The sequence below is a fragment of the Bubalus kerabau genome, chromosome 16 (assembly GCF_029407905.1).
Source record: "Bubalus kerabau isolate K-KA32 ecotype Philippines breed swamp buffalo chromosome 16, PCC_UOA_SB_1v2, whole genome shotgun sequence".
Classification (NCBI taxonomy): domain Eukaryota; kingdom Metazoa; phylum Chordata; class Mammalia; order Artiodactyla; family Bovidae; genus Bubalus; species Bubalus kerabau.
The window spans coordinates 69,382,735-69,410,540 of record NC_073639.1 but is presented as its reverse complement, the minus strand read 5'-3'; the positions used below and the strand labels follow the sequence as shown (position 1 = coordinate 69,410,540).

Genomic DNA, 27,806 nt, shown 5'->3' with positions numbered 1-27,806 from the left:
GGTAAGAAGAAAAACTGCATGTTTAAAACAATGAACAGGTACGATGAACAAATGCAAAGCATCAAACTCCTACGACTAAGTGCCGGGAAAGACACCAACTGTGAACACAAGTTACCCTCCTGCCCACCCCAAGTCTCAGTCTTCGTCTCTGCAAGGTGGGACCATAGAATTAAACGTTATGCTTCAGAGCTTACAACAGTGCTCGGCCTGTCTGCTTAATACATCTTGGCTGTTTTTATAAGCATCATTCCCTTTCTACAGGGCCTTCCCAGGTGGCTCAGTGGGTTAAGGATTCACCTGCAATACACCTTCCCAGATAGGGAAGATCCCCTGAAGAGGCCAAGGCAACGCACTCCAGTGTTCTTGCCTGGAGAATCCCATGGACAGAGAAGCCTGGCGGGCTACAGTTCCATGGGGTCACACAGAGCAGGACGCAACTGAGTGACTAAGCACGCACACATGCACCCTTTCTACAGAAGAGGAGTTTGTGAAATCTGCAAATAAAACTAAATGACCCAGGCCCCCACAGCCAGCCAGAACGGAGCTGGAGTTCAGGCCTGCCTGCCTCCTGAATCCAGGTGATGCTGGGTAACCTTCAGGCTTCTGCACAGTCATAACAGCATTCCCTCCCAGCCGGGCTGACACCTGAGGGGCCCTCCACGCCACTAATAGTGATGATCCTAAATGCTGACATAGCTTATGAAGCAGTATGTATAATATGCTCCTCTGTTTATAAACACACAATATATATACATAGAAAAAAAGTCTAGAAAGACACCCAAAACACTAATGAAAGTGATACCTGTGTCCTGACATTACAGTTGGTTTTCATTTTCTTTGCAATTTTTTTTTTTTATGGTGGTGAAACACGTAATATGAAATTTGCCAGTAGGGGCATTTAGTGCATTCATAATGCTGTGGGCTTCCCTTGAAGCTCAGATGGTAAAGAATCTGCCTGCAATGCGGGTGACCTGGGTTTGATCCCTGGGTTGGGAAAATTCCATGGAGAAAGGAAAGGCTACTCACCCCAGGCCCAGTATTATGGCCTGGAGAATTCCACAGACTGTATAGTCCATGAGGTTGCAAAGAGTCAGACATGACTGAGCGACTTTCACTTTCCTTCTTAATGCTCTGTGATCATCACCACTCTGGTTTAAGAACATCTTCATCCGCCCGGGAGGAAATCTGGTCTCCTCTGTCCCTGTGGATTTGCCTATTCTGGATATTTCCTGTATCATTTTAAAATCTTTTTTTTTTGTACTTTCTAAACTTCTGTTTTATAAAAAGAATGGGTTGCTCTTATTACACAACAACCTGTTACAGACAAAACAGGTTCTCCCTAGTAACGGAGAAATCAGGAGGCAGATGGGGGGCCCTGACTCCCCCTGAGAGGTCCTGCCCCACACCGCTCACCTCTCCCCGCTCTGGCGCTGGTCCGGCCACGTCCCATACTGACTGTCGGCTTCCTGCACGAGGGTGTCGGTGTCCTTGGCCTCGGGGGTCCGCCTGGAGAAACACTGCTTCAGCTGATCCTGCAAGGACAAGCCAGAGGTTTTTATCAGGGGCAAATGCTCAGAACCTGGTCCAGTTGATAAACCTATTTATCAGCCTATCCAGCTGATAAATCATGCTGCATCGCCCCCTGCTCAAACCCACCCGGGCTCCCTACTGCTCTCAGAGACGGTTCCAAACGTCTGCGCTGAGAACTAGAGTGACCAACCGTCCAGGTCTGCCCAAGATGTCGCAGAAGGCAAAGCTGTTGGAGCTGAAGCCAGGCAAACTGGGGTGAAGGGGGGTCACTCTCCTGGGTCCTGTGTGGGTGCCACCCTGCCCCTGGCCAAACTTCTCTCCATCTTCAATGCTCCCAGGACTTATCAGCTGCACTCCCGGTGCAGGGGGGCCTGGGTTCGATCCTTGGTCAGGGAACTAGATCCTGAATACTACAACCAAGTGTTTGCACGCCATAACTAAAGATCCTGCATACCGTAACTAAGACCCAGGGCAGCTAAACAAACAAACAAAAAAACCCCAAGAGACGGGGATCTCTGAATGATGAGTGAGGGAGCAAGGGCCCCTGGAAATCGGAACGGCAAGCTTCCAAGGCTGCTGAGCGTGGAATCAGGGCAGGAGGCAGGGGAACACTTCCTGACCTCCTTTGGAAGGCTCTGGGAGGCAGGCTGGGGGTGGAGGAGAATATGTGCTCAGCAAAAAACACATGGGCTTCCGCGTGTCCCCATTTGTGGGCCCTCCTGCAGAGCTTTAAGATTCATGCTCAGGGATGTGGAATCCCTGAAGGCAGGGAGGGAGGTCTGCTGCCCGCACTGCTAAAGCCAGACTCGGGATTCTGGAAGGCAGCGTCCCGACTCCCCCGCCACTCTCACCCCCGTGTCGGGTCAACCTCCAAGCCCTTCAAAGTCTCCCTTGGGAACATTCCATCCAACCTCGGCCAGCTCTGGGGCTCCCCTGCCTCCTTCACCGCTGGTCCCCTCTCAGACATTCTTTTCCTGTAACAATTCCCAAAGCTGAACTCAAAGCCTGCAGGGTCCTTACTCAAAACCCTTCAATAGCTCCCCAGAGTCAAGTCCAAACACCAGAAGGATGGCTTGCGGGACCTTCACTGGTGGGGCTCTTTCTCCACTGTCTGCTGTCCCTCTCCCACCCCCAGATCCTCCCAACCCCTCTTCCTGGCTGCTCCAGCCCTCCTTCACCTCCGAACCTGCTGAAGCAGCCACCACCTCTTGGCTCTCATTCAGATTTCAGCTTCAGCTTCATTGGCTCTTCCTCCAGGAAGCCTTCCCTGAACTCCCCCTCACCCAAGGCTGGCTCAGGAGCCCCCAGCTCCCATTCCCTAGACTTCAGGTCTCTACACGTATGTTGTCCAACACAAGAGCCACACGTGGTTAATTACATTCATTAAAATTTGAAAACTACAAAGAATCCAGTTCTTCAGTGGCTCTAACTACATTTCAAGGGCTCCATAGCCACATGTGGCTACAATATGGAGCAGCATGGATAGAGTACATGTCCATCAGAGCAGAAAGTTTCCAGTGAAGAGCATGGCTGTAGAACGTCCCACAATATGTTCATTATAATTGACCTGTTTCTCTTCATTCTCCCTTGGACAAGTACTATCTCTGGAGCCAGGATGCCTGGATTTGAAGCCAGGCTCCATCGCATGGTAGCTGTGTGACCTTGGGCAGGTTACTTAACCTTTCTCGGCCTTACTGTCTGGACAAAGCAGATGTTAAGTATCTGGTTGAATGCCATCTCGTTCACTACGTCTTAACACTGAACCCCCAAATCTGGAGTACTCCAGGGGCTGGGGTCATCTAAGGGAATTCATCTTGTCAGTGAGACGTAAGCAAGCAGCCTGTCTGTCAGCACTTCCTTCTGTCCTGCTGGTCAGCTTGTGCACAGTATTCGTGTCTCACTGTAACAGACCCTGGCGGTCCTTCAAGTCAGTAAGCCTTGATCTTCACTCTCAGGGCCACAAGGCCTCAACAAGACCACAGAAAGGGTCCAAAACTCTCTGGAACTTGCTGAAAGTCAGGTTTTTAAAATTAGCTTTAAGGTAGAGTGTTTTTCCAAATCAGCTTTGCCTCACAGGCTGCCATAAAAACCCCCACTGCCTGCAGGGGAGTACGTATCTACAAGGCGGTCTGAAAATACAGGATGGCTAAAGAGAAGAGTTGTCTGAGGAACCCATGTGTCCAAATTAGCTCCCCCAGCCCCATTCGGCATGTACTCCTGATGGATAACGAACAGCCACAATCCAAATTTTAGCTGCCATCTGCCACATGAGGTCATCACAACGTAACATTTAGATCTCCAAGGACTCCTCTGAGTCCATCTGGTTGGCCTTTTCAGATGAGAAACTTTTTCAGATGATAAAGTCAGAGGCATAGGATGCTTGCGGTGAGCCTGGAATCCAGGTTTGGGCTTCTTCCGCACACACACACAACCCCCCCAGCCTTTTCCTTCAAGAGGCTCACATGAGGAAATGCATGTTAAAATGCTCTAAGAAGGCGAACTTGGCGAGATTTAAAACGAGAACTTGGCAAATTTAAAAACCACCTGCATGGGGACTTCCCTGGTGGTCCAGTGGTCAAGATTCTGCACCTTCCGCTGCAGGGAGTGTGGGTTCGATCCTTAATCAGGGAACTGAAATCCCACATGCAGTGAGGCACGGCAAAATGATAATAATGATAATTAATAAGATAAAAACCACTCACTCGGACTAGGTCGCCAAGCCCCCAAGCTGGTGGTGGGTGAAAATTCTGGGCCCTTGTCTTACGGACAAACACAACTGCCCCAGCCCAGGACAGATGATGGACAGCTTTCTAACACCCAGGCTGGGGAGACCAGCCTAACAGACGCCTTTGAGGGCTGTGTTTAAACAAGCGGTAACACATGTCCTGAAATTTAAAACGTGCACACCCTTGACTCAGCCAGTTTAGTTCCAGAAATTTATCTCAAGAGAATCATCAGACACGCTCACCAAGATCTGTGAACATGGATGCTCCCCCACGGGAGCACAAAGATTAGAAAATATTGCAAATACTGGAATCGTCCTAAACATCCAACAAGACGGGGATCAGTGAAATGTCAGTTCAGCTCAGTCGCTCAGTCGTGTCTGACTCTTTGCGACCCCATGGACTACAGCACGCCAGGCTTCCCTGTCCATGACCAACTCCCAGAGCTTGCTCAGACTCATGTCCAGCGTGCTGGTGATGCCATCCAACCATCTCATCCTCTGTCGTTCCCTTCTCCTTCCACCTTCAATCTTTCCCAGCATCAGGGTCTCTTTGGTGATCTCTTCATTCTTTCTGGAGTCATTTGTCCACTCCTCTCCAGTAGCATACTGGGCACCTACCCACCTGAGAAGTTCATCAGTGAAATACAAGGATGAAATATCCATGTGGCGGAATAAACACAGCCAAGGAGAAGGATGCTCAGAAAGACTACTGAGTATCACAGAAAGCTGTCTGTCTTATCCGAGCAAACAATCGTATTTTTTTTTCCCCCAAAGTCAGATCCCCTTATTACATGTAAGTGAAAAAACAGTGCACGTGTTGTGATACCACCTTTGTGAAGACAGATGTATAAATGTGTATGAGAATAGGCAAGGAGATCTCTGGAAGTTTTCAGAGAAAACTGTTACCAGTGACACTACCTATAGTGAGGAAACGGGCTTTTTTTTTTTGCCACACCATCGTGCAGCGTGTGGGATCTTAGCTCTCCGTTCAGGGACTGAACCCGCGCCCAACCCGGCCACAGTGGAAGCATGGAGTCTTAATCACCAGGGAAGTCCCTGTCTCTCTATTATTGATGATGACTTTATTTAGGATCCACACTTGTGATTCTGGATCCCAATATCTGCAGATAATAAAATTCAATAAAATCCATTAAACTATTCCTGCAACTCTATCATATGGTATGCATCCCCATTTAAGAACATATCGGAAGAGGGTTCTTCATTTGTTCATCTCCACCAGAGCCCAGCAAACTCTTCTTATCAAGGGCCAGATAATAAATATTTGGTGCTTTGTGGGCCACAGGGTCTGTCTCAGCTTCAGCTTTGCTGTCTTTACCATGTTAGCAGCACAGATGATGTCTGTGTTCCAATAAAACTTTATTTACAAAACAGGTGGCTGGGGACTTCCCCGCTGGTCTCGTGGCTAATACTGCAAGCTCCCAACGCAGGGGGCCAGGTTTCCATCTCTGGTCTGGGAACTAGATCCCACATGCCGCAACTAAGACCCGGCCCAGTCAAATAAATAAATATTAAAAAAAAAAAAAAAAAAAACCCAGGTGGCTGACTGCTCCCTAATAGCCTTTAGACTGTCGGCTGCATGAAAACGGGGACTCTTTCACCCACTGCTGCACCCAGCGCTTAGAATAACACCAGGCCTGGAGTACTTGTTGACTAAATATTTGCTGGAAGAATATGTATCTGAAAATAACTTTTTTTGCACGCAACAGGTGTGAGCTCCTTAAGCAGAAAAGGCCGTGTCGTTAGGGAGGGGGTGACGGTAAGGGAAAACATGACCCCTGCATGTATTTGGGGGTGTCTGACACATCCGTCTAGGAAAGGAGCCTGAGTCAGGGAGGTGCCGGGTGGCCCGCAGCTGACCGGGCAAATCCGAGCAATTCCCCTCCCCCTCTGCAACTGGACACTGCCAGCTGTGCAGGGCGCCCCGGGGCCCCGGGGCCACGCTGTCGAGGGTGACACTGGCCCAGTGCCCCCAGGGCCTGGCGGCACCTCCCTGCCTTGTGCCCGGATCACACCTGCACCACGGCTGAGCGGTAACAGCAACAACATCGAGGGCTGACACTACGGTCAGCACGGCTGAATACCCCGGCCTTTCACTCTGCCGTCGCAGGCTCCTCAACAGGAAGCCTAGGGACTTGCGGGAACTGTCATTTCACAGCGGAGGGGACTGAGGCCCAGAGAGGGGACCTGACACGCCCCAGGCCACACAGAAGGTGGGTGGAGCTGGGGTTCGGGTCTGCCTGACACTCAGGCCCTAAAGTGCTCCCCAAACTGCTGCATTCTCCCAGCTCTGGCTCGACATGGAGAGCTCCGTGGGGCCTTCAGTGATCATTTCACAGATGGGAAAACTGAGGGCAAAGGATGCCAGGCTAGGCCGAGAATCCAGGTGTCCTGAGTCCCTGGCCTGTGCCTGGTCACCGCAGGGCAGTCCAAGCTGCACCCAGGTGGGGTCTCAGGCCCAGGGAGGGGAGAAGGAGGCGGGCGGCAGGCTGAGGTTGGGCCGAGTCCCCCAGGGGTCTCCTATCTACCTGGACCCCCAACTCCAGGCTCTTATCTACTTTTTTTCTCGTCTCACCACGAGGCATGTGGGGTATTAGCCCCCTGACCAAGGATCGAATCCATACCCGATGCATTGGAAGCGCAGAGTTTTAACCACTGGACCAGCAGGGAAGCCGCCCGAGCTCTTATCTTAAAACCCTGGCTGCCCCACTGTGGCTGCGGGGCCCAGTGTCCACCTCCTCACCCCTCCTTTGTGCTGCAGCCACACTCGGGCACCATCACAGCCCAGGCCTGCTGCCCAGCTCTTCGCCTGGCCAAGGGCAGCAAGTGGCAGCCCCTGGGAGCAGCTTCCCCGGCCGAACCTAGGTCCTGTCCTGGTCCCGCTGAGCCCGGGCCTTGGCCGGGGGTTCTCAGCACTTGGACGGGTCCTCGGGTGCCTGTTCCTCCCAATGCACACGACCTCCAAGAGGAGAGCTGCGTCTTGCCACATTGGCTTCTCGGTGCTTAGTCACAGGACCTGGCACAGAGCACGTGCTCACTGAAGGGGAAGGAAGGAAGGAGGGTGGGGAGGAATGGGGAAAAACGAGGAGAAGGAGAGCAAGGTAAGGCAGTCGGGTCAGAAGGAAACGGGCAGGAAGGGGGCAGCACAGAGCCCTCAGAACTCCTGATGCTGGCAGCAAACCCCGCGTGGCGTCCCTCCCTGGGGACTTGGGTCCCAGCTAGGAGGTGCCGGCACAGCTGATGGCTTCTGGGAGCCCACAGTGGCCCCACCCCCAGCGGCTGGAGACGGTGCTTCCCGGGAGAGTGTCGGTGTCTGACCCCCCTCAGTGTGCTCTGGGAACAGTTACGCAGTCTGGCCAGGTGTGGCTAGGTGTGGCCAGGTGTGGCACACTGTGGTGGCCTGGATGGGGGTTACAGCCAAGACGGACAGAGAGCAAGACAGAAACCGAGAGAACACAACCGGGACCATGAAACACGTGGACACGGGCACAGACAGAGAGGGAGGCTCTGACGAGTTGGAGGTGGCGCAGGCTCTGAGACTGGCAGGTGGAGGGCAAACTCTGCCTTTTGGTAGCTGTGAGCAAATCTCTCAAACCTCGATTTTCCCGTCTGTAAAATGGGGGTGGGGGTGTTGGGAGAACCTTGTAAAATGTCCGGTGAGAGCTGCACACGCCAGGCATGTGAGAAGGACCAAACAGATTCCAGTTGAGATGATGGAGAGGACAACAATAAATAACACCCACTGTTGAGTTCCCCAAAGCGTCAGGTCAGCAGTCTAACGAGGTGCTTCGACACCCTAAGGAGGCCTGACTGCTCCATCACGCAGCTAAGAGCAAAGGGGTTGTCTTCCCCGGCTCCCTCACTGTCTCCCCTGACCCCGACACGAGCCAGCTGCTCTCCTGCGTCCCGCAGTGAGCCAGGCGCGGGCTCTTCCAGCACACCTACCCTCCCCAGGGCCGAGCTGGGCGGGCAGGCTGCAGAACGACAGGTCTGGCAGAGACACGCTGTCTCCACGGGACAAATGTGTCACCGGAAGTGCGGGAAGGCGTGCCTGGTTACGGCACGGAGGGTCCTGCCGGCCGCCAGGGAGTTGGGGTGCTTCCTGGCGCCCCCCACCGCATCCACCTCCGAGTCTATAAACAGAAAGGACAGCTGAGCTGGGGGGCCTGGGCTCCTGCTGGCCTTGGGGGTGGGGGCTCCCAGACTCTGGAAGCCTGATGGGCACCCTGGGCTCTGGGTGTCGGAAGTGAGTAAGGAGACGATGCAAGAAGTGATAACTGGGAACACACATAAGGAGCACCCACTGCGCGCCTGGCACCAAGTCAGGTTTCTTAAGTGCGCCGTCCAGTTAAAGCCCTGAGTCAATGCTTTAACATGCCCGTTTCACAGGTGGACAGGGACAATGGGAAAGGACGCTGATACTGCCAGCTCTGTGTGCCCAGCTGCCGCGACTCATCCTCCCAACAACCCTAAGAGGCAGGGTTTCTAAGAGGTAGCCCCACTTTGCAGATGGGAAGACTGAGGCCCAGGGAGGTGAAGCCACTTGCCCAGGGTCTCAGGACTGGGTGAAGGAGCCCGATTCAAACCCAGGTGGCTCCAAGTCTATGGCCGGTGATGCCCCATCCCACTAAGTCCCGCTGTGACTGCACCCCGGAACATCCACTCCAGGCCTGCTTAGAATGAGGCCCTGAAGCACGGCACAGGCATCAGCTCCTCCCAGAGGCCTCCACTCGAGCAGGCCTGGGTCTCTCCTGGGACCCCACGGGGCACCTGTGCTCACTGTCGGACTGTGAGCTCCCTGAGGGCAGGCAACGCGGTCTGTTCACCCTCAGACCCTGGCATCAAGGCAGGACACAGCCCCGATGGCGGTCTGTGAATGAACGGTCTAGAATGAGTGAATGGTCTAGAATGAATGAATGAGTTGCGTGAATGAATGAACGAGTCAGTGAATGAACAATCCACAGATGATCCCTGGTCCCCTTTCTCATGCTATGAACAGTACTGTGATCTATTCAAAGCTTCTTGGTACATCCCAGGACTGTTCTTATATATGCTATTAAATTTTAATTTGTTAACTTTTTAAAAACAAATCTTTCTTCTAAGACACCCCGTTCAGTGTGCTGACAAACACTGAAAGCAGTCTGGTGACGATGATATTTTTTTAAGGTGCAAATGAAAGAGACTGGCCCAGGAATGGAGGACAACCAACCCCCACCCGCCCTAGATAACCAGGAACCTTCCTGCAGGGGGAGAGGAAAGCGCTTAGAGCATTCTAGAAGTCCTGAGATGCTTTTACACAGACCAATTCAAATTCCTTTTCAGCCTAAAGTTCTATTAATAAAAGGCCTACAGTTCTAAGGTTAAAGAGGAGTCGAGAGAAAAAGGAATGTGGTTTTTTCCCAAATGTATCTTTATGTTTTAAAACAACAGGACCAACCATAGCGTGGAATACTTTTCAACTGTTGAAAAGAATCAGGAAGATATATGTGTCCTGATATGGAGTGACTTCCAAGACACACTGTCAAGTGAATAAGGCAAGGCTGGAAACAACAGGTGGAGAGGGGAAGGGTATATATGTAAATATTTGGAAATGCACAGAGTCTGTGAGGAGGCACAGCAAACCTGTCATCACACTTGCCTCTGGGAGGGGAACCGAGTGACGGGGGGTGGGGGAGAGAGGGGGACACGGTTTTAAAATTCCACTTCTTTTTGTATTTTGTAACACTTGCGGTTGGTAGCTTTTAAAAATAAACGTTAAAATGTACAATTCCATGTGAATATAGAATTCATGTTTCCGAGCATCTCCTGGGGATCTGTCCCACCCACCCTGACTCGGCTCCTCTTGGAAAGATCTTAAAACAGTCTCTCAGGCAAATTTGACTCTTTTTTTTTTTTTTTTTTTGAAACATCACATGTCAAAACATCTCTCTCATGTTTATTTCAGGCGAGGGCTCAGCTTGTCTGGCAACAGAACTGCAGCCTTGATGTGTCAGTGTGAACCGGGGAGGAAGCAGGGAGCTGGTGTGTCTCTCTGCGGCCCCAGGACCCCAGATCCTGCAGGATCTCTCCCTGGCAGGCCTCAGCCACCACCTCCGCCCCATCTGAGGCTGTGGGCACACTGTGGGGTCACAACATTGCTCCACCACCCCTGGTTTTGGTGATCACCTAGCGGGCACACACACATGCGTGCACACACACATGCACACCCAGATGCATACAACACAAATAAACACACATGCAAACATATACACAAACACATGCTCCGTTGCTCCATCATGTCAGACTCTCGTGACCATATGGACCGTAGCCCACCAAAGCTCCTCTGTCTATGGGATTTGCCAGGCAAGAATAGTGGACTGGGTTGCCATTCCATTCTCCAGGGGATCTTCCCGACCCAGGGATCGAACCCGCGTCTCCTGTGGCTCTTGCACTGGCAGGCGGATTCTTTACCATGTACACAAAAAAATACATAAATACACACACACACACAAACGCAAACACACACATATACACAGAAAACACACACACACACAAAATGCACAAAACACAGATAACATAACACACACACACAAATACATCAACTCACAACATCAACTCACAAACTCAACACACGCATCAACTCACAAACCCTAGGATGCTCATAGCGACATCATTGATTTCAGTTAACAGCAAGCACAGCCCAGGTGTTTTTCCGTAAGGGCACCTGTAAACAGGTTTATCCCTGCAAGGGCATCTGTCCTGCCATTAAGAACAATGAAGCAGAATTCTAAGTGCTGATGTGGAATGATGTCAAAGCTCTCTTTGATGGAAAGGTTTACTAGGAATGAGGGGCAGAAAGTCCTACCTTAGAACATCCCCTTGGTCACCCGTGTGCTCGTTCCTAGTCGTGTCTGACTCTGTGACCCCGTGGACTGCAGCCCGCCAGGCTCCTCTGTCCATGGGATTCTCCAGGCAAGAGTACTGGAGTGGGTTCCCACTTCCTCCTCCAGAGGATCTTCCTGACCTGGGGATGGAACTCGCATCTCCTTCGGCTCCTGCACTGCAGGCGGGTTCTTTACCACTGAGCTATCAGGGAAGCTCCTTGATCATCCTGGGCCCCATGATTAATCATTTCCCTGGGGACTTCTCTGGTGGTCCAGTGGTTAAGAATCTGCCTGCCAATGCATGGGACATGGGTTGGATCACTGGTCCAGGAAGATCCCACATGCTGTGGGGCAGCTAAACCCGTGTGCCGCAACTACTGAAGCCCGCACACCCCAGAGCCCGCATGACCCGGAGCCTGTGTGACTCGGAGCCCACACACCCCAGAGTCCGTGTGACCCGGAGCCCACGTGACCCGGAGCCCACACGCCCCGGAGCCCGCGTGACCCGGAGCCCACACACCCCGGAGCCCGTGTGACCCGGAGCCCGAACGCCCCGGAGCCCGCGTGCCCTGGAGCCCGTGTACTACAGAGCCCACGTGACCCGGAGCCCACACACCCCGGAGCCCGTGTGACCCGGAGCCCACACGCCCCGGAGCCCGCGTGCCCTGGAGCCCGTGTACTACAGAGCCCACGTGACCCGGAGCCCACACACCCCGGAGCCCATGTGACCCGGAGCCCACACGCCCCGGAGCCCACGTGCCCTGGAGCCCACACGCCCCGGAGCCTGTGTGACCAAGAGCCTGTGTGACCCTGAGCCCGCACGTCCTGGAGCCCGCGTTCCCCGGAGCCCGCACACCCCGGAGCCCGCACGCCCCGGAGCCCGCGTGACCCGGAGCCTGTGCTCCACAACAAGAGAAGCCACGGCAACGAGAAGCCTGCAAACTGCAACGAAGACCTGGCGTGGCCAACAATGAATAAAGAAATAAGTGAAATGAAAATGATTTCCTGTCCCAGGTACCTGAAGTACCAAGGGGCTCCTGACAGAGGGGGAAGAGAGCGGGCACAGGGGGTCGGGGGGGGGGCGGCTGACAGAGGGCACGTGACATGGCCCGGGCCTTGAAAAGTGGATCCAACTGAACAGGTGGGGAGAAGGGAGACAGCGCAGACGCTGGGACAGCCTGAGGGAGAAGCGGATGCTGCCTTTACGAAGAGTGGGCTACGCTGCGGACAGGACAGCCCTGCGCCTGCTGTCCACCCTGCAGAGCGGCCCTGCAAGGGAGGCTTGCGACCCCCCCGGAGTGGGGTGAGGCAGGGGCTGAGCTGGGAGCTCTCTGCCATCGCTGGGCCTGGTGGCTCCCTTGTTGATAAGCGCCTGCCCTGGTGCAGGAGGAAAACCAGTTGGGCTGCGGTTGCATCGTTCAGAGAGCCAAGGGCTCCGTTTCCTCCTGGTGCCCAGCCCAGTCTGTGGTTTTGTTCAAAGGCCCTGCCCAGGGTCCAGGGTGCTGCCTGTTCTAACTCACAGCTCAGCTCCATCCACCCCTGCCTCCTAGTCCAGCCCTTGGGAAGCCAGAGGCCCTGGAAAACGCTTGGTGGATGGTGTCTCTTTGGCCAACTCGTAGCGGCAGCACCCAGGTCGGGGCAGCTGCCTGCTGCAGGGTCCCGTCCGCACATCACCTGACTCACTGGGCCACAAGTGCGTGAGAGAGCTTGGAAGCCTCTGTCGTGAGCTCCAGGACACAGGAGCCGGGCCCACGCACGGCTCTGGGCCAGTTTACCACTGGCAGCTGGCCGAGCCCAGAGACGTGTTCAGACAGACAGCGCACCTTGGTCAAAGCCTACAAACGAAACAACAGGCCCATTTGGAAGGAGCTGGTGCTGATGCAAGCTTTTGGGCATGCTGGATAAAGCCCTGAGCACCCTTGGGGCAGGACCCAGTTCACAGGACCTGCTCAAGGTGCAGACAGCATCCAGGCATGGGACCCTGAGCACCCGGGCACTTTGGCTCATCCTGGGTGAGCATGGACCGCAACCAGGTGACAAGAAACACACTTTACCACATCAGCCCCCAAACGGTCCTCTCACCAATCTGGGAGGTGGGTTTTGGCATCCCAACTCCTAAACCAGGGACCAGATGCATTCCAAACTCGGGACAACTCAGATTTTTAGCAAGGCAACAAACAGACATACTGTATATTGGGAGGAAGCCCCAGTAGAATCTAGAGGAGGGTTTCCCAATCTAGCAAGTTCGGCACATTGTAGGAGGAGGGGCTTTCGCTGTGCCCTGGAGGAAGCCAGCAGCATTCCTGGTCTGTACTCACCGATGCTACCTATAACCCCTTCCCCACAGCCGAGACAACCCAAACTGTTTCCAGACATTGGCAAGTGTCCCTGGGGAGCAAAGTCATCCCTGGTTGAGAATCACTGGTCTAGGTCCATGCATTCTCTACAGAGAGACTGGTTCTTGGTGGGGACCTTATAAATATAAGGTATAAAGCACAGATATGCATATAGTACATGTACAGATAGGCTTCCCAGGTGGCTCAGTGGTAAAAAAGTCCGCTTGCCAATGCAGGAGACGTGGGTTCAACCCCTGGGTCCGGAAGATCCCCTGGAGAAGGAAGTGGCAACCCACTCCAGTATTCTTGCCTGGAGAATCCCATGGACAGAGAGGAGCCTGGAGGGCTATAGTCCATGGGATCGCAAAGAGTGGGACGCAACTGAGCATGCACTCATGCACACATACAGATATACAATAGTATCTATGATATTAAAATTTCATGGAAAGGCAAGTAAGAAAAAATGTTACAAAAGCGTCCTTCAGGGGAATTCCCTGACGGTCCAGTGGTTAGGACTCCGGGCTTCCACTGCAGGGGGCACGGGTTCGATCCCTGGTTGGGAGGGAGATAAGATCACACAAGCCGCACAGTGTAGCCGGAAAAAAAAAAAAAAAAAAAAAACCACAAAGAGAGAGTGAAAAAGGCCCTTTGGGGGATGATAACTTTGAAAAAATCCTCCCAAACCTGGGTAAGTACTGTTGAAAGGCAACCACAAATGTATTACCATTTCTGCAGCAAAGTGCATGAACAGTCATACCATATTGTTAATAACCTCCTGTCAGCACACTGGAAGAGGGTAGTTTTGCCACAAATGAGGGAGGGCTTTGTGGATTTCGGAATGGTGGATGAGGGTTGCATACCTTTTACACAAGGGAGAACCGGAGGCTCAGAGAAAATAAGAGACTTGCCCGCGTGGGTGCATATGTGCTCACGCCAAGGTTTGGCTGACACCAGAGGGATTTAATCGAATCCTGTGCTGCACGGGCTCTTCGCCTGCATCCCTGTCGCCCCACTTCGAAAGGTCACTCTGGTTATGCAGGCGATGTTTACTGTCGCATTCTTTATGAGGCAAAAAGACTGGAAACAACCTGTGTGCCCCAAATCCATCTGGGCCTGACTGAATAAAGTGGGCACAACCTGCGACATGGACTATACTGCGGTCTGCAGGTCCGTGGTCATGGCACGAGAGGCCAGTCACAGAAGAGAAAAACGAAAGAGAACTAGGCACAAAAGCGCTCTTGCAGTATAATTCCATTTGGTTGATCTATCTGCAAAACTATGTATATATACTGCATATATAGTTTTGCACGGATATATGGATATGCGTATATAGCACACATATGCAAATATATGCAAAGGGATTATTTATATACAAGTGCTATGTGCTAAGTTGCTTCAGTTGTGTCCAACTCTTGCCATTCCATGGACCGTAACCTGCTAGGATCCTCTCTGTCCATGGGGATTCTCCAGGCAAGAATACTGGAGTGTGTTGCCATTTCCTCCTCCAGGGGATCTTCCCGACACGGGGATTGAATCCCTGTCTCTTAAATCTCCTGCATTGGCAGGTGGGGTTCTTTACCACTAAAGCTACCTGGGACGCTATTAATATATGTATGTGCATGTATTATATATGCACATATATTTTGCGCATATGTCTATGCATACATTTTGCATATATATTACACATATGCAAAATATGAATGTATTTATATATACATGTGTATATATATCATATATTAATATCGATGTATATATTTTGCGTGAAAGTGAAAGTCAGTCGTGTCCAACTCTTTGCGACCCCATGGACTCTACAGTCCATGGAATTCTCCACGCCAGAATACTGGAGTCGGTAGCCTTTCCCTTCTCCCGGGGATCTTCCCAACCCAGGGATAGAACCCAGGTCTCCCGCATGGAAGGCGGATTCTTTACCAGCCGAGCCACAAGGGAAGCCCAAGAATACTGGAGTGGGTAGCCTATCCCTTCTCCAGGGGATCTTCCTGACCCAGGAATCGAACTGGGGCTCCTGCATTGCAGGCGGATCCTTTACCAACTGAACTATGAGGGAAGCCCTCATATATATACAAAAAAATCTTAAAAGATTTAGGGTTGAAGCATCCCACTCTCCCTCTCCCATGTCCCCAGACTGCATTCTAAGCCTAGCATTCTCTCTGCCCACTCTTAAACACTGAGCTTCCCAAATAAAAACATTAATTAAGCATGCAGAGTGTAAGGTGCTTCCTCCACCCCCACGGGGCAGCACAGCCAAGACACTCCTCGGCCAGGGCCGGTCTGGACTCTCCAGGTGAGAGGAAGGGGGCAGGCAGCCAGGGCTGAGATGAGGCCCTGCCCATCTAGCTCCTCTGTTCCCCAGCAGACACCGCTACACAATGTTCTCTTTTATTTTACTAAAAGATTTTTTTCTATGTGGACCATTTTTAAAGTCTGTATTGCATTTGTTACAATATTGCTTCTGTTGTTTATGTTCTGGTTTTTTTGGCCTCAAGGCATGTGGGATCCTAACTCCCCAACCAGGGATTGAACCCACACCTCCCTTGCACTGGAAGGTAAAGTCTTGACCACTAGACTGCCAGGGAAATCCCTATTTTACTTTTAAACACTGACTGGGTACTAACTGTCAACGTGGAGACCCATGCTAGGGGCATTCCTAAGTGTCATTTCCAAATGTGAAAACCAGAGGGGCTTCTGGTATTCGGCTCCCACTGAAGGGGAGCATGTTATCCTTGGTCAGGATCCCATTTTCCAGATGGGGAAACAGGTTCAAAGGGACCTGAACTGCCCACGGACACACTGGAGTCAAATCCTGGCAGCCCAGTGTCAACCCGGCCTCCTAGGTTACCTCCCTCACCTCCACTTTATTTATTTAAAAATTTTTTAAAAAACTTTATTTGGCTTTGCTGTGTAGCATGTGGGGTCTTAGTTCCCTGACCAAGGATCAAACCCATGCCCCCTGCAGTGGGAGCACAGAGTCTTAACACTGGGCCGCCAGGGAAGTCTTGCCTCCACTTTAATTCTTTAACAGCATTTAAATAATTCATTTAAAGAATTAAATTGCTATAGTTTCCAAATGTTTTCATGATAAATAACATTTCAGGAATCTGTTGCTGAGGCCTGGAGGAAATCTGGGAAAGACACAGGGATTTTTTTTCTGCCCCCACCCCAAAAAAAGTGCAGGCAAAGGGTATGTTTAAGCAACTCATCTGGGAAAGGCTGCGTGCTGTGGGAGAGTCCAACTGTCATGGGGGGTCTGAGGTCAGACAGACCTGGGTTCCAGTCCTGGCTGTGCCTCATGCCAGCTGCGTGACCTTGGGCAACTCGCTCCACCTCTCTGAGCCCACACCTGGTTGTGACTGCTAGATCCTTTATTATTATCTATACTGTACTAGTCTTCAAAAGTCAGTGTTAGTCGCTCAGTCATATCCAACTCTTCGTGACCCCATGGACTGTACCCCATCAGGCTCCTCAGTTCATGGGATGTCCCAGGCAAGAATACTGGAGTGGGTTGCCTTTCCCTTCTCCAGGGGATCTTCCCAACCCAGGGATCGAACCCTAGTCTCCTGCATTGCAGGCATTCTTTACTGTCTGAGCCACCAGGGAAGTGCTAGTCTTAGATTCTATTGAATACTGCTGAGATGGTCCTACCATCGAAGCACCTCCTGACCAGTGTGAAGTTCACTTTCTGTACAGATAACCTTCCCAGGGTGTCACTGGGGTTTTTTTGTTTTGTTTTTTTTTTTAATATGCAGTTTACAAACAGACTTGCATGTCCACTGTGCACACTCGTGTACACCACTGGCACAGAGTGACTCCGCTCTTCTGCCTGGGTTTTTTCACTCAGTGGACTGGAGCTGGCTGGGACCTCACTTTGGGTGCAAGAAACCAAATCCCCAGGAAGGGATTGGGCACGAGGGGAGGAGGTCATGTTCAAAAGAGACGCCGGATGCTGTTTCTGCTGCCTCCCTCCTGGAGGAAGCACAGGTCAGGGGGGTCGCCAGGACGCATCCCTCCCCGTCCTGCTGGAACATGCCAGCAGGGTCACTCTGTGGCCCCTGGGGGAAGCACGGTCATTGTCACTGCCCAAGGGGAGGTCCTTGGAGGGCTCTCCACGTCAGAATCCAGCTCTGAGGCCTATGCCACCAGAGAGAATGAAAACAGAAGAGGAGGCGGCCGAGTCCGCCTCGGAGTCTCAGCCGCCGCCCTCCACCCCCTCGGGCTTTCCAGTACTGTGATGCCTGCGGCCTGACGGTTTTTTAATTCAACCCACCCACGCTGGGGAAAAAAAGCCAATGGCATTTTTTTTCAGATCTTCCCCCTGCTCCCTAATTATAGCATGTTGACAGGTGAGGGATGGCTTCCAGCGATAACTGGGGAACCCACACCCGGGACCCAGGCCTCAGGTGGGCCCCGCGGCTCTCAGGTGGCTCTGGGGGCCACTGGGACCCACTCACCATCCCAAAGAGACGGGATTCCCAGGTGCACATGGCCGAGGGGGATTGAAAGAAGGTTAGGTCTTCCCTGGTGGCTCAGTGGTAAAGAATCCGCCTGCCAATGCAGGAAACACAGGTTCAATCCCTGGGTTGGGAAGATCCCACATGCGACGGAGCAACTAAGCCCGTGGACCACATCTATTGAGCCTGTGCTCTAGGGCCCGGGAGCCGCAACTACTGAAGCCCATGCGCCCTACAGCCTGTGCTCTGCAATAAGAGAAGCCACTAGAATGAGAAGCCCACACACAGCAGAGAGTAGCCCCCGCTCACTGCATCTAGAGAAAAGCCTGTGCAGCAGTGAAGACCCAGCAAAGCCAAAAATACTTTTTTTTAAAAAAGCAGGTTAGTCGAGCATTATGAGAGCTAAAGGGCCACAGGCCTCCCGTGGGGGACACGCCTCCTATTCCTTTTCCTTTCTTGCCCTGAAACATTGCCAAATTCTAACATCACCCACACATGGATCCTGGCAAGGTCTGGGTTAACTAAGAGTGATGGGGCTTGTACGGGGCTCCCCAGGGAAAGAAGGAGGCTCTGAGTGGGAATCTCTGGTGCAGACAGGCCTGGGTTCCAAGACCCGCTTTGCCCCCGCCTGGCGTTAGGGCCCTGGGCGGGGAGGTCTCACTGGGCCTCAGTTACCCCATCTGTATGACAGGAACAATCATCATACTTCATTCAGTTGTTGTTGGAGACCAAACAAATTATTTGTTTTAGGTTTGGCGAGTCTGGGTCTCCTTGTACTGGAGGCCACGTGACTCTGAAAACCGCCCCGGCTCAAAGTCTGCACCGTGTTTTGCCAAATCTCAGAACTGCTCTAGGAGCTTGTCCAGTGGCCAGCGGGAGAGGGGAGGTGTCGGGGGAGTGTCATTTGTTGAACTGCGCCAGGTGGAGAGCCAGAGCCAGGTGCTGTTGTGAAGTTAACCAGGGAGGACATGGCCCCTCCAAAGGAGTGTCATCAGAGTGTGAATCCCTGGAATGAAAGTGACCCACGGTGAGTGGGGCTTAGACCGTCAGGCGGGAGTCCAATCCCGGAAGGCTCCCTGGAGCTCCCTGGGCTTCACCCGCCTGGTTTAAAGGGAGCCCAGGTGGACTGAGAGCCACGGACAATATCCACCTGGCCGCAGCCCCCGGAACCACTGGAAAGCCGGACCCACAGTCCAAGATAGCAGCGGTGCAGGGTCAGGGGGACGGAGCTGTAAACATGGGGCTCACACGCTCCTTGAGGGGAAAGGACCAGTTTGTGATTCCAAGTCCCGCTTTGGGTTTCAGAAGCCCCCGGGAAGGGGCTGGATTCTATAACTTGTGGACAGACTTGTGCACACTGCTGATTTTTCTCCTTCTCGCGTAACTGGATATAGGTTCCATTGTAGAGGTGAAAAAAAAACACATTCTGACAAATTAGAATATCGACTGGGATGGGTTTCCCATTGCTAGGCAACCAGAGGCCGTTGCTACGGTGCACATCCCGTCCCCTAGTTACCCCCGCCCAGGACTTGAGTGTGGAATAACGGGGTACTACGGATGTTAAAGGTCTGGCCACAGCAATACTTGATAAGAGAAATTTGCAGCTCATTAATTCTTAATCTTGAACAAATACCCACCATGTTTGTGGTGTTTCCTGGCTTGGGGGTGCTACCACGTGACTCACCCCCATTGCATTTTTCCCTTCTTCAGCCCCTAACGGGCAAGGACTATCCACAGCCCCATTTAAAGCTGGGTATGTGTGTGTGGTTGTGTGTGTGTTGGGGAGGGGTGGCCAAGGCTTGGCGAGAGAAAGGGGCTTGCTCCAGGTCACAGAGCTAGGACACAGTGGAGCCAGGGTTCAAATTTATGTCTACTGACCTCCAGACATTGGAAGTTGCCAGGCAGACCCATGAACTCGGGGTCTAAATCAGAACCACTGGAACTCAGCTTCGAGAGGCTGGAAAATAGGAATCCACTTCAACAGACCATCTCTTTAAATACAATAACTGTGGGGAGGTGTACAGCCTCGATCTGCTAATTCTGAACAGGTCCCTCCTCGCAGGAGCAAGGCTGGTGGCTGCAGCCTGCCCAGTCCCCGTCTCCCCGCGGCCCTCCCAAGTAAGCCGCATTACCTCGGCTCCCTGCTTCTTACTAGGTAATTGCCTCTCTGAGCACCGCAGGCAATGAGTGTTCCTTTTATAAATATCTTCAAAGCAGCATCCCCAGAATTCCCAACAGAGAAGAGATGAACACAGATGCTCAGGGGACCCCTTAAGACTGCCTAGATCCCATATTAATTCTTCCTCCACTGCTGCTCAGTTGGGAGCTTGTTGGGGGGGGGGGGGGGCGGTGTGCAACTGGCCTGGGCTTCTCTCTGCTTAAGTACTGAAGCTGGCACCCCTTTCTTTCAAAGTGAAGAACAGGTAGGGATTGGGATTCCCAAAGCCCCAAAGACAGGCCACCTCCCTGAACTCCCTGGAAACCTCCGGAGGCAGCTGGTAGCCACAGACCACTCTGACAGGCATACAAGCGTCTGGCATGTGATAAACGATGCCCATTTTGGGTAACCCAGGCCGTAAGGTCAGCTTGGCAATACTTCCCGTGGGTTGCAGAGATACAGTCCTGCATTTCTTTAAAGAACTCTGAATTCCCATGAAAGATTATTTGAAGTTTTTTTGTTTTTTTTTTTAATCACTGCAAGCTGGCAGTCCACCTCTAAGAGAAACCAAAAAATGAAAACGTACATGGAAATGCCAGAATCAGGAATGGTGCTGTACTGGACAATGGGGGTATCTTCAACTTGGGGCTTCTTAATGAATCCAAGAAACCAGGACGGAGTTAATTCAAAAGGGTGGCTCATGCTATAGGGAAGGAAAAAAAGAGCCTGTGCAAACTCATTTCTACAAATGAACCCACAGAGATCATGCAGAGACTGTGGCAAGCAGACTGTATTACGAGGCATACATATTTACTGCTTCCCCCTATAGGAAAATTATACTCCCTTCTTGAGCACAGGTGTGGTCATGTGGTTTAGCCCTAGCCAATGACATGCGAGCAGGAGAGATGTCATCTATTTCCAGGCTGAACTTTTAAGAGCCAGTGATGGATGCCTCTTTCTCCATCAGCCCTGGCTCCACTTCAGCCCTGTGGTTGGTCACGTCCCTGGCAAGCGGCTCCACTAACGGGGGCCTCGGAGTGACAAAGACGTGAAACATAAACACAGCCAACGTCAGTGGACATGTGGAGCACTCAGGGAAGAAAGCTGTCTTTCTGTGAGAAGCCACTGAAGTTGTGGGGGCTGTTTGTTACTGCAGCATAACCTAACCCATCCTGACAGATGCAGAGGCAAGCAATTTTTGAGACAAGGACAAGAAAAATGAACCACTACGTACTGAACACTGACTGAAGGACAGCCACTCACTTGACATATTTACGAGCAGGCGCCTTTGAGGCCCGCTGGCCTGGCTCTGCTGCTCTCTGCCTGTGTGACCTTCAGCAGGAGCGGCTTAACCTCCCTGGATCTCTGTCCCCCACCGTAAATTGTTTACTTGCTGGAAACTTTCCCAAATATACGCAGGTCCTGGCAGGAGGACAAACTCTCTCAGGGAGGGATGAGCAATTTTTGTTTTGAAAGGAAATCACTTGATTAGGACATAATGGCTAATAACTGTAATTGAGCAGAAAGAGAAGGAGACTTACAGGAAAAGAGGCTATGCCTATTCTGATCCCCCAGCACAAGTCCAATCCACTGATGACTCAGGAATGAGCTCTGAAAATGAGGCGGGTATACAATGGTGCCCTCCCAAGAAACAGAAGACATTAATCTCAAGTGTTCTCGTTTGTTATCTTGTTTGTTAACCTCGCTTGCTGCCTATTGCTAAGTTCCCCAATCTGAAGGAAAACAGGTGAAGAGTGACCGTTCCACGAGTCCATGACGCTTTCCTAAAGCCTTTGACCTTCGTAGTCAGACCCCACGGGCCTGGTAACATTGAACAGACAACTCTGGGCGTGGGAGTGGATGGCTGCTGACAACCGTGTCCTCCTGTGCCCAGATTTTCAAAAATAAAGTAACAATTTCATGCTACAAATGGAAAGCATTACCCTTTAAAATAAGAGAAAAAATGAGGGCTTCCCTGGTGGCTCAGTGCTAAAGAATCCGCCTACCAATGCAGGGGACACGGGTTCCCTCCCTGGGTCGGGAAGATCCCCCAAAACCGCGGAGCAACCAAGCCCATTCACCACAAACGCTGAGCCCACGGGCCCCACCTGCTGAGCCTGCGCCCTAGGGCCTGTGCTCCACATCAAGAGAAGCCACTGCGGTGAGAAGCCCGCGCACCCAACGATGAACCCAGAGTAGCCCCCGCTCACCGCAACTAGAGAAAAGCCCTCGCAGCAACAGAGACCCAGTGCAGCCAAAAATAAATAAATAAATAATCTTTTTTTTTTTTAAAAAAGAGCAAAAATGAGGTGGTCCAGTGGCTAAAACTCTGCGATCCCAATACAGGGGGCCTGGGTTCCACGTCAGGTCAGGGAACTACATCTGCCTGATGCAACAAAGAGTTCACGTGCCGAAACTAGGAGTTCTCACGCCACAACTAAAGATCCCGTATGATACCACAAAGACTAAAGAGCCCACATGCGGCAACTCAGATCCAGCACGGCCAAATAAATAAATATTTTTAAAGGAGAGAAAAAAGAAAGAACTAAGATGAGAAAATCAGTGACACTCTCTTGCTTGCCCATGCCAGACATCAATAATCAATTACAGAACTGATGACAAGCCCTGAGAAACCCCAACACAGCACCCCAGGCAGCCACTGCGTCATTCAGAGCTAGCAGGTGGGCGGAGACCTATTTGGTACCCTGCTCTAGGTTATCTTTTATCAGTCACGGATTACAGAGCAGAAGGGTACTGGGGAGGTTATCCTAGCTTTCGGCCTAGAGGAGGATGTGTATATATAACATGAAACGGGAGGTGTATGTACGGGACTCAAACCATAAGCACATAAAGTCCAGAGTAGCTGCATAAGGAATATCAGTTCCCACCCCTCATCCTCGTCAAAACAGGACCAGGGCAGTTTCCAACTCAGAGCTCAGGTTAAGTGCAGAGTTTACACTCTGGGTGGCGGCACAGAGATGCTCTCGGGCTCGAGTCCAAAGGCTGGTGCTCAGTGCTGACTCCATGTCCTCTCACCTGTGTGAACCTGAACAGGTCATTTCATCTCCCTGGACCTCAGTTCCCCAAAATGTATGGTGGGATGACACCACCTGCCTCGTGGGATGTCTGCGAGGATCAGAAGCATCAAAGCACGTGTAGCTGTTGGAAGGGTGCCCGGCACGGAGCACTCGGGGAATGCACAGGGTTTTCTGTATCTCTCCCGGGAGCTGGGAGAGGCCAGGCCCAGGGGAGACGGCCCAGAGGAAAACGCTCTCTCCGTCTATTTCCGGAGTCACCACCTGTGAGAGGGGCAGAAGCAGCACCTTGTCTCATGGCTGCCATTGTAATAGCATCTAAAAGGTCCTCTTTCCCCATTCAGATCAGATCAGATCAGTCGCTCAGTCGTGTCCGACTCTTTGCGACCCCGTGAATCGCAGCACGCCAGGCCTCCCTGTCCATCATCAACTCCCGGAGTTCACTCAGACTCACGTCCATCGAGTCGACGATGCCATCCAGCCATCTCATCCTCCGTCATTCCCTTCTCCTCCTGCCCCCAATCCCTCCCAGCATCAGAGTCTTTTCCAATGAGTCAACTCTTCACATGAGGTGGCCAAAGTGCTGGAGTTTCAGCTTCAGCATCATTCCTTCCAGAGAAATCCCAGGGCTGATCTCCTTCAGAATGGACTGGTTGGATCTCCTTACAGTCCAAGGGACTCTCAAGAGTCTTCTCCAACACCACAGTTCAAAAGCATCAATTCTTCGGTGCTCAGCCTTCTTCACAGTCCAACTCTCACATCCATACATGACCACAGGAAAAACCATAGCCTTTCCCCATTAGGAGGTGTTAATTAATCACACATCTGGCTCTGATGCGCTAGACTTTGAGAGCGGGAAGGGAATCTCCAGGGTGTGAAGGCAGAGGAGAAAGTGGGAGGCTCCTGCTGTGAGAAGTGGCACACAGGGCCCAGGTGACAGGACCTGCGAGGGGGCGGCCAAGTGTCCGGAGGCCCTCATATCTTTGTGGCGGGGCGGGCGGGGCCTGTCACAAACACACATGTCTGTGACATGTCTGTCGCATCGACATGTGAGGCCAACCTTCCGGCAAGTCGATGGACCTCTCCAGGACGCGGCTGTCACACTCCAAAATGGAATGTATGCAATGACGGCTACAATAACTGCTAACAGTTATCGTGTTTGCTAAGAGACACTGTGCTGAGCGCTCTGTCTGTGTTAGCTCATTCATGGTTTTTGTTTTTTTTTAATTTTCACTTTATTTTACTTTATTTTTTGGCTGTTCCTTGCGGCATGTGGGGTCTTAGTTCTCCGACCAGGAATGGAACCCGAGCCCCCTGGTAGGGAAAGGGCAGAGTCTTAGCCACTGGACCGCCAGCGAAGTCCTGGATCGTTTTCCTCTTTTTCGCTTTCATTCGTTTTAAGTCTTTATTGAATTTCTTACCATCACCTGTGTTGTTTATGTTTGTCTTTTTTCTTTTTAGCTGACAGACTTGTGGGATCCTAGCTCCTCCACGAGGGAGTGAACCCACACCTCCTGCACTGGAAGGTGAAGTTTTAACCACTGGACCACCAGGGAAGTCCCAGCTCATTCAATCTTTACATTAAATGTGCATATGTGAGTATACATATATTATTTATATACACAAAATAATAAGTAACGTTATCCCCATCTTACCTAAGAAGACACTGAGGTTCAGAGACATTATGGAGTTGGCCCCAGGCTGCAGCGCTGACAAGGGGCCGACATGGGGTCTAGAGTCAGGGCTGTGGGACCCCCTGCGGGCCCGGCGGGCTCCCCGCTCTGAGCTCAGGACGCAGAGGTCATCTCGGCGTGACTGGTCACCGCAGGACCCGGGTCAGGTCTAAGGTGCTGGCTGGCAGAACGAGCAGCACAACCTGTGCTCAGGGCTGCCGGCGTCAGAGACGCCTCGCTCTATTTCCAGGGTCTCTGACGGACAATTTTGTTTTGGCAAACCGATGGAGAATGGCTAAAAACAAAATGCCAGAGCTTCTGAAAACAGGAGAGAAGAGCTTCTGCAGAAGCAGGGCTGGGAAGCGGGTGGGGGAATCAGATTGCAGCTTCCCTCCCTCCCTCCCTCCCTCTCGCTCAGGCTCCATCAGGAGGGCAGGGGTGGGTAGGGAACTGCGCCCCACCCTCCCCTCGCAGCAGGAACTGCATGCCAGCCAAGCCTGTGGTAAACACAGGAATCCAGCCTTCAAGCCCTCTGGCACATTCATTAATTAAACTCTATGGATTTGCCCTGTTCCCAGAAACGTCCACTCCTGTCAGTAATAACTGGAGGCCAACCAAGCTCATGCTATAAGAACGGCATGCGAGGTACTCAGCCCGACGGCACACTATAAGAAACTGGGGGGCCTGGGGTGCGGTTCTGGACTGGCCACATCCAGAACCTCCGGGCCTCAGCCCCCTTTTCAGAGCAAAGGGCCCTGAGTGGACAGAGCTCCTCTTCTGGCCTCTCAGGGTGGCCCAGGCCTGTCCCATCAATGCCCGGACATCAGTGATGGCCACCTCCATGCACGGACCTCCCTCTCTGCCCAATAAAAACAGAGGAGGGAATGAATTCATGTTGACTCTATAAAGGCAGAGTCTTTTAATGGAAGCTAACGTATGCAATTCCAGAGGGGGGCAAAAAAAGCACTGGGCAGGTTTCCCAAAGTGTGTTAAGTAAGATACCAACCCAGTGAACATGGACAGGGAACAACAGACTGGTTTCAAACAGGAAAAGGAGTACATCGAGGCTGTATATTGTCACCCTGCTTATTTAACGTATAGGCAGAGTACATCATGAGAAACACTGGGCTGGAGGAAGCACAAGCTGCAATCAAGACTGCTGGGAGAAATAGCAATAACCTCAGATATGCAGTTGACACCACCCTTATGGCAGAAAGTGAAGAGGAACTAAAAAGCCTTTTGATAAAAGTGAAAGAGGAGAGTGAAAAAGTTGGCTTGAAGCTCAACATTCAGAAAACTAAGATCATGGCATCTGGTCCCATCACTTCATGGGAAATAGATGGGGAAACAGTGGAGAAACAGTGTCAGAATTTATTTTTTTGGGCTCCAGAATCACGGCAGATGGTGATTGCAGCCATGAAATTAAAAGACGCTTACTCCTTGGAAGAAAAGTTATGACCAATCTAGATGGCATATTAAAAAGCAGAGACATTACTTTGCCAACAAAGGTGTGTCTAGTCAAAGCTATGGTTTTTCCAGTAGTCATGTATGGATGTGAGAGTTGGACTGTGAAGAAAGCTGAGTGCTGAAGAATTGATGCTTTTGAACTGTGGTGTTGGAGAACTCTTGTGAGTCCCATGGACTGCAAGGAGATCCAACCAGTCCATTCTAAAGGAGATCAGTCCTGGGTGTTCATTGGGAGGATGAAATGCTAAAGCTGAAACTCCCGTACTTTGGCCACCTCATGTGAAAAGCTGACTCATTGGAAAAGACTTTGATGCTGGGAGGGATTGGGGGCAGGAGGAAAAGGGGACGACAGAGGATGAAATGGCTGGATGGCATCACGGACTCGATGAACATGAGTTTGAGTGAACTCCAGGAGTTGGTGATGGATAGGGAGGCCTGGCGTGCTGCGATTCATGGGGTTGCAAAGAGCCGGACACGACTGAGCGACTGAAATGAACTGAACTGAACCCAGTGAAACCCTTGGTGAACTTCATACTCGACTCAGGCCATCCAGTCCTCTCATCTGAAGGGATGCTTCCCCAATTCTGGAGTTAGCATTTCTGAAAGTGGACAGCTGACCATTGGGGTGTCTATTCCCTGCTGTGACCTTCTCCACCTCGAGTCAAAGAATGGACCTACAGCTCTCCTCTCGCTGGAGAGAGCTCAGACAGACAGGATGCCAACGACCATCTCTGGAGGTTCCTAATGTATATTTGCATAATTAAAGGCTCTGAAAAGTCCTGCATTAGAAGCATTATTTAACCAAGCAATTCTTAAATGAATTGTCTCTGGTAATCTCTATGTGTGGAACAGGGATCAACAACTCAAGTGTGGAAAAAAGAAATTCTGGGAAACTCCAGATTGGAAAAGCGAAGGCTGGAAGCCAGTAACGGGGGTCCCCGGTGTTGACAAGATGGGGATGGTCAACTGGACAAGTGTCTAGGATCCCTTCCCTGGTCTGATTTCTGGGGAACACATCTATGTAATATCCATCCTTTGACTCATCCGTTGTGTAAGAGGTACCATTCACATCCATCTTAAGTTCCTCCCAGCAGCCTCTAGAAACATCCTGCTGTCGTTCAGTCACTAAGTCACGTCTGACTGTGACCCCATGGACTGCAGCACCCCAGGCTCCTCTGTTCTCCACTATCTCCTGGAGTTTGCTCAAACTCATGTCCACTGAGTTGATGATGCTATCTAACCATCTCACCGTCTCATCCTCTGCCTCCCCCCTTCTTTTGCCTTCAATCTTTCCCAGCATCAGGGGCTTTTCCAATGAGTTGGCTCTTTGCATCAGGTGGCCAGAGTATAAATGGCAACCCACTCCTGTGTTCTTGCCTGGAAGATCCCATGGGCAGAGGAGCTTGGCGGCTGCAGTCCACGGGGTTGCACAGAGCTGGACGCGACGGAGCATATGCACAGGCAGATGCATCTTACAGACAAGGAAAGCAAGGCTCCTGGAGGTGTGGGCAGTGGCCCACAGTTGCCAGAAGCTA

The 27,806-nt window shown here is 51.8% G+C and overlaps 1 protein-coding gene across 3 annotated transcripts in view; it reads right to left on the bottom strand.

Moving 5' to 3' along the window:
• KIAA1671 (KIAA1671 ortholog) overlaps positions 1-27,806 on the bottom strand; it is a 185,731-nt gene that overhangs the window by 17,362 nt on the left and 140,563 nt on the right. For all 3 annotated transcript variants that reach the window (XM_055550861.1, XM_055550863.1, XM_055550862.1), the window contains one exon: positions 1,414-1,532. In XM_055550861.1, coding sequence (XP_055406836.1) covers positions 1,414-1,532 — 119 coding nt within the window. The remainder of the gene's footprint in view (positions 1-1,413; positions 1,533-27,806) is intronic.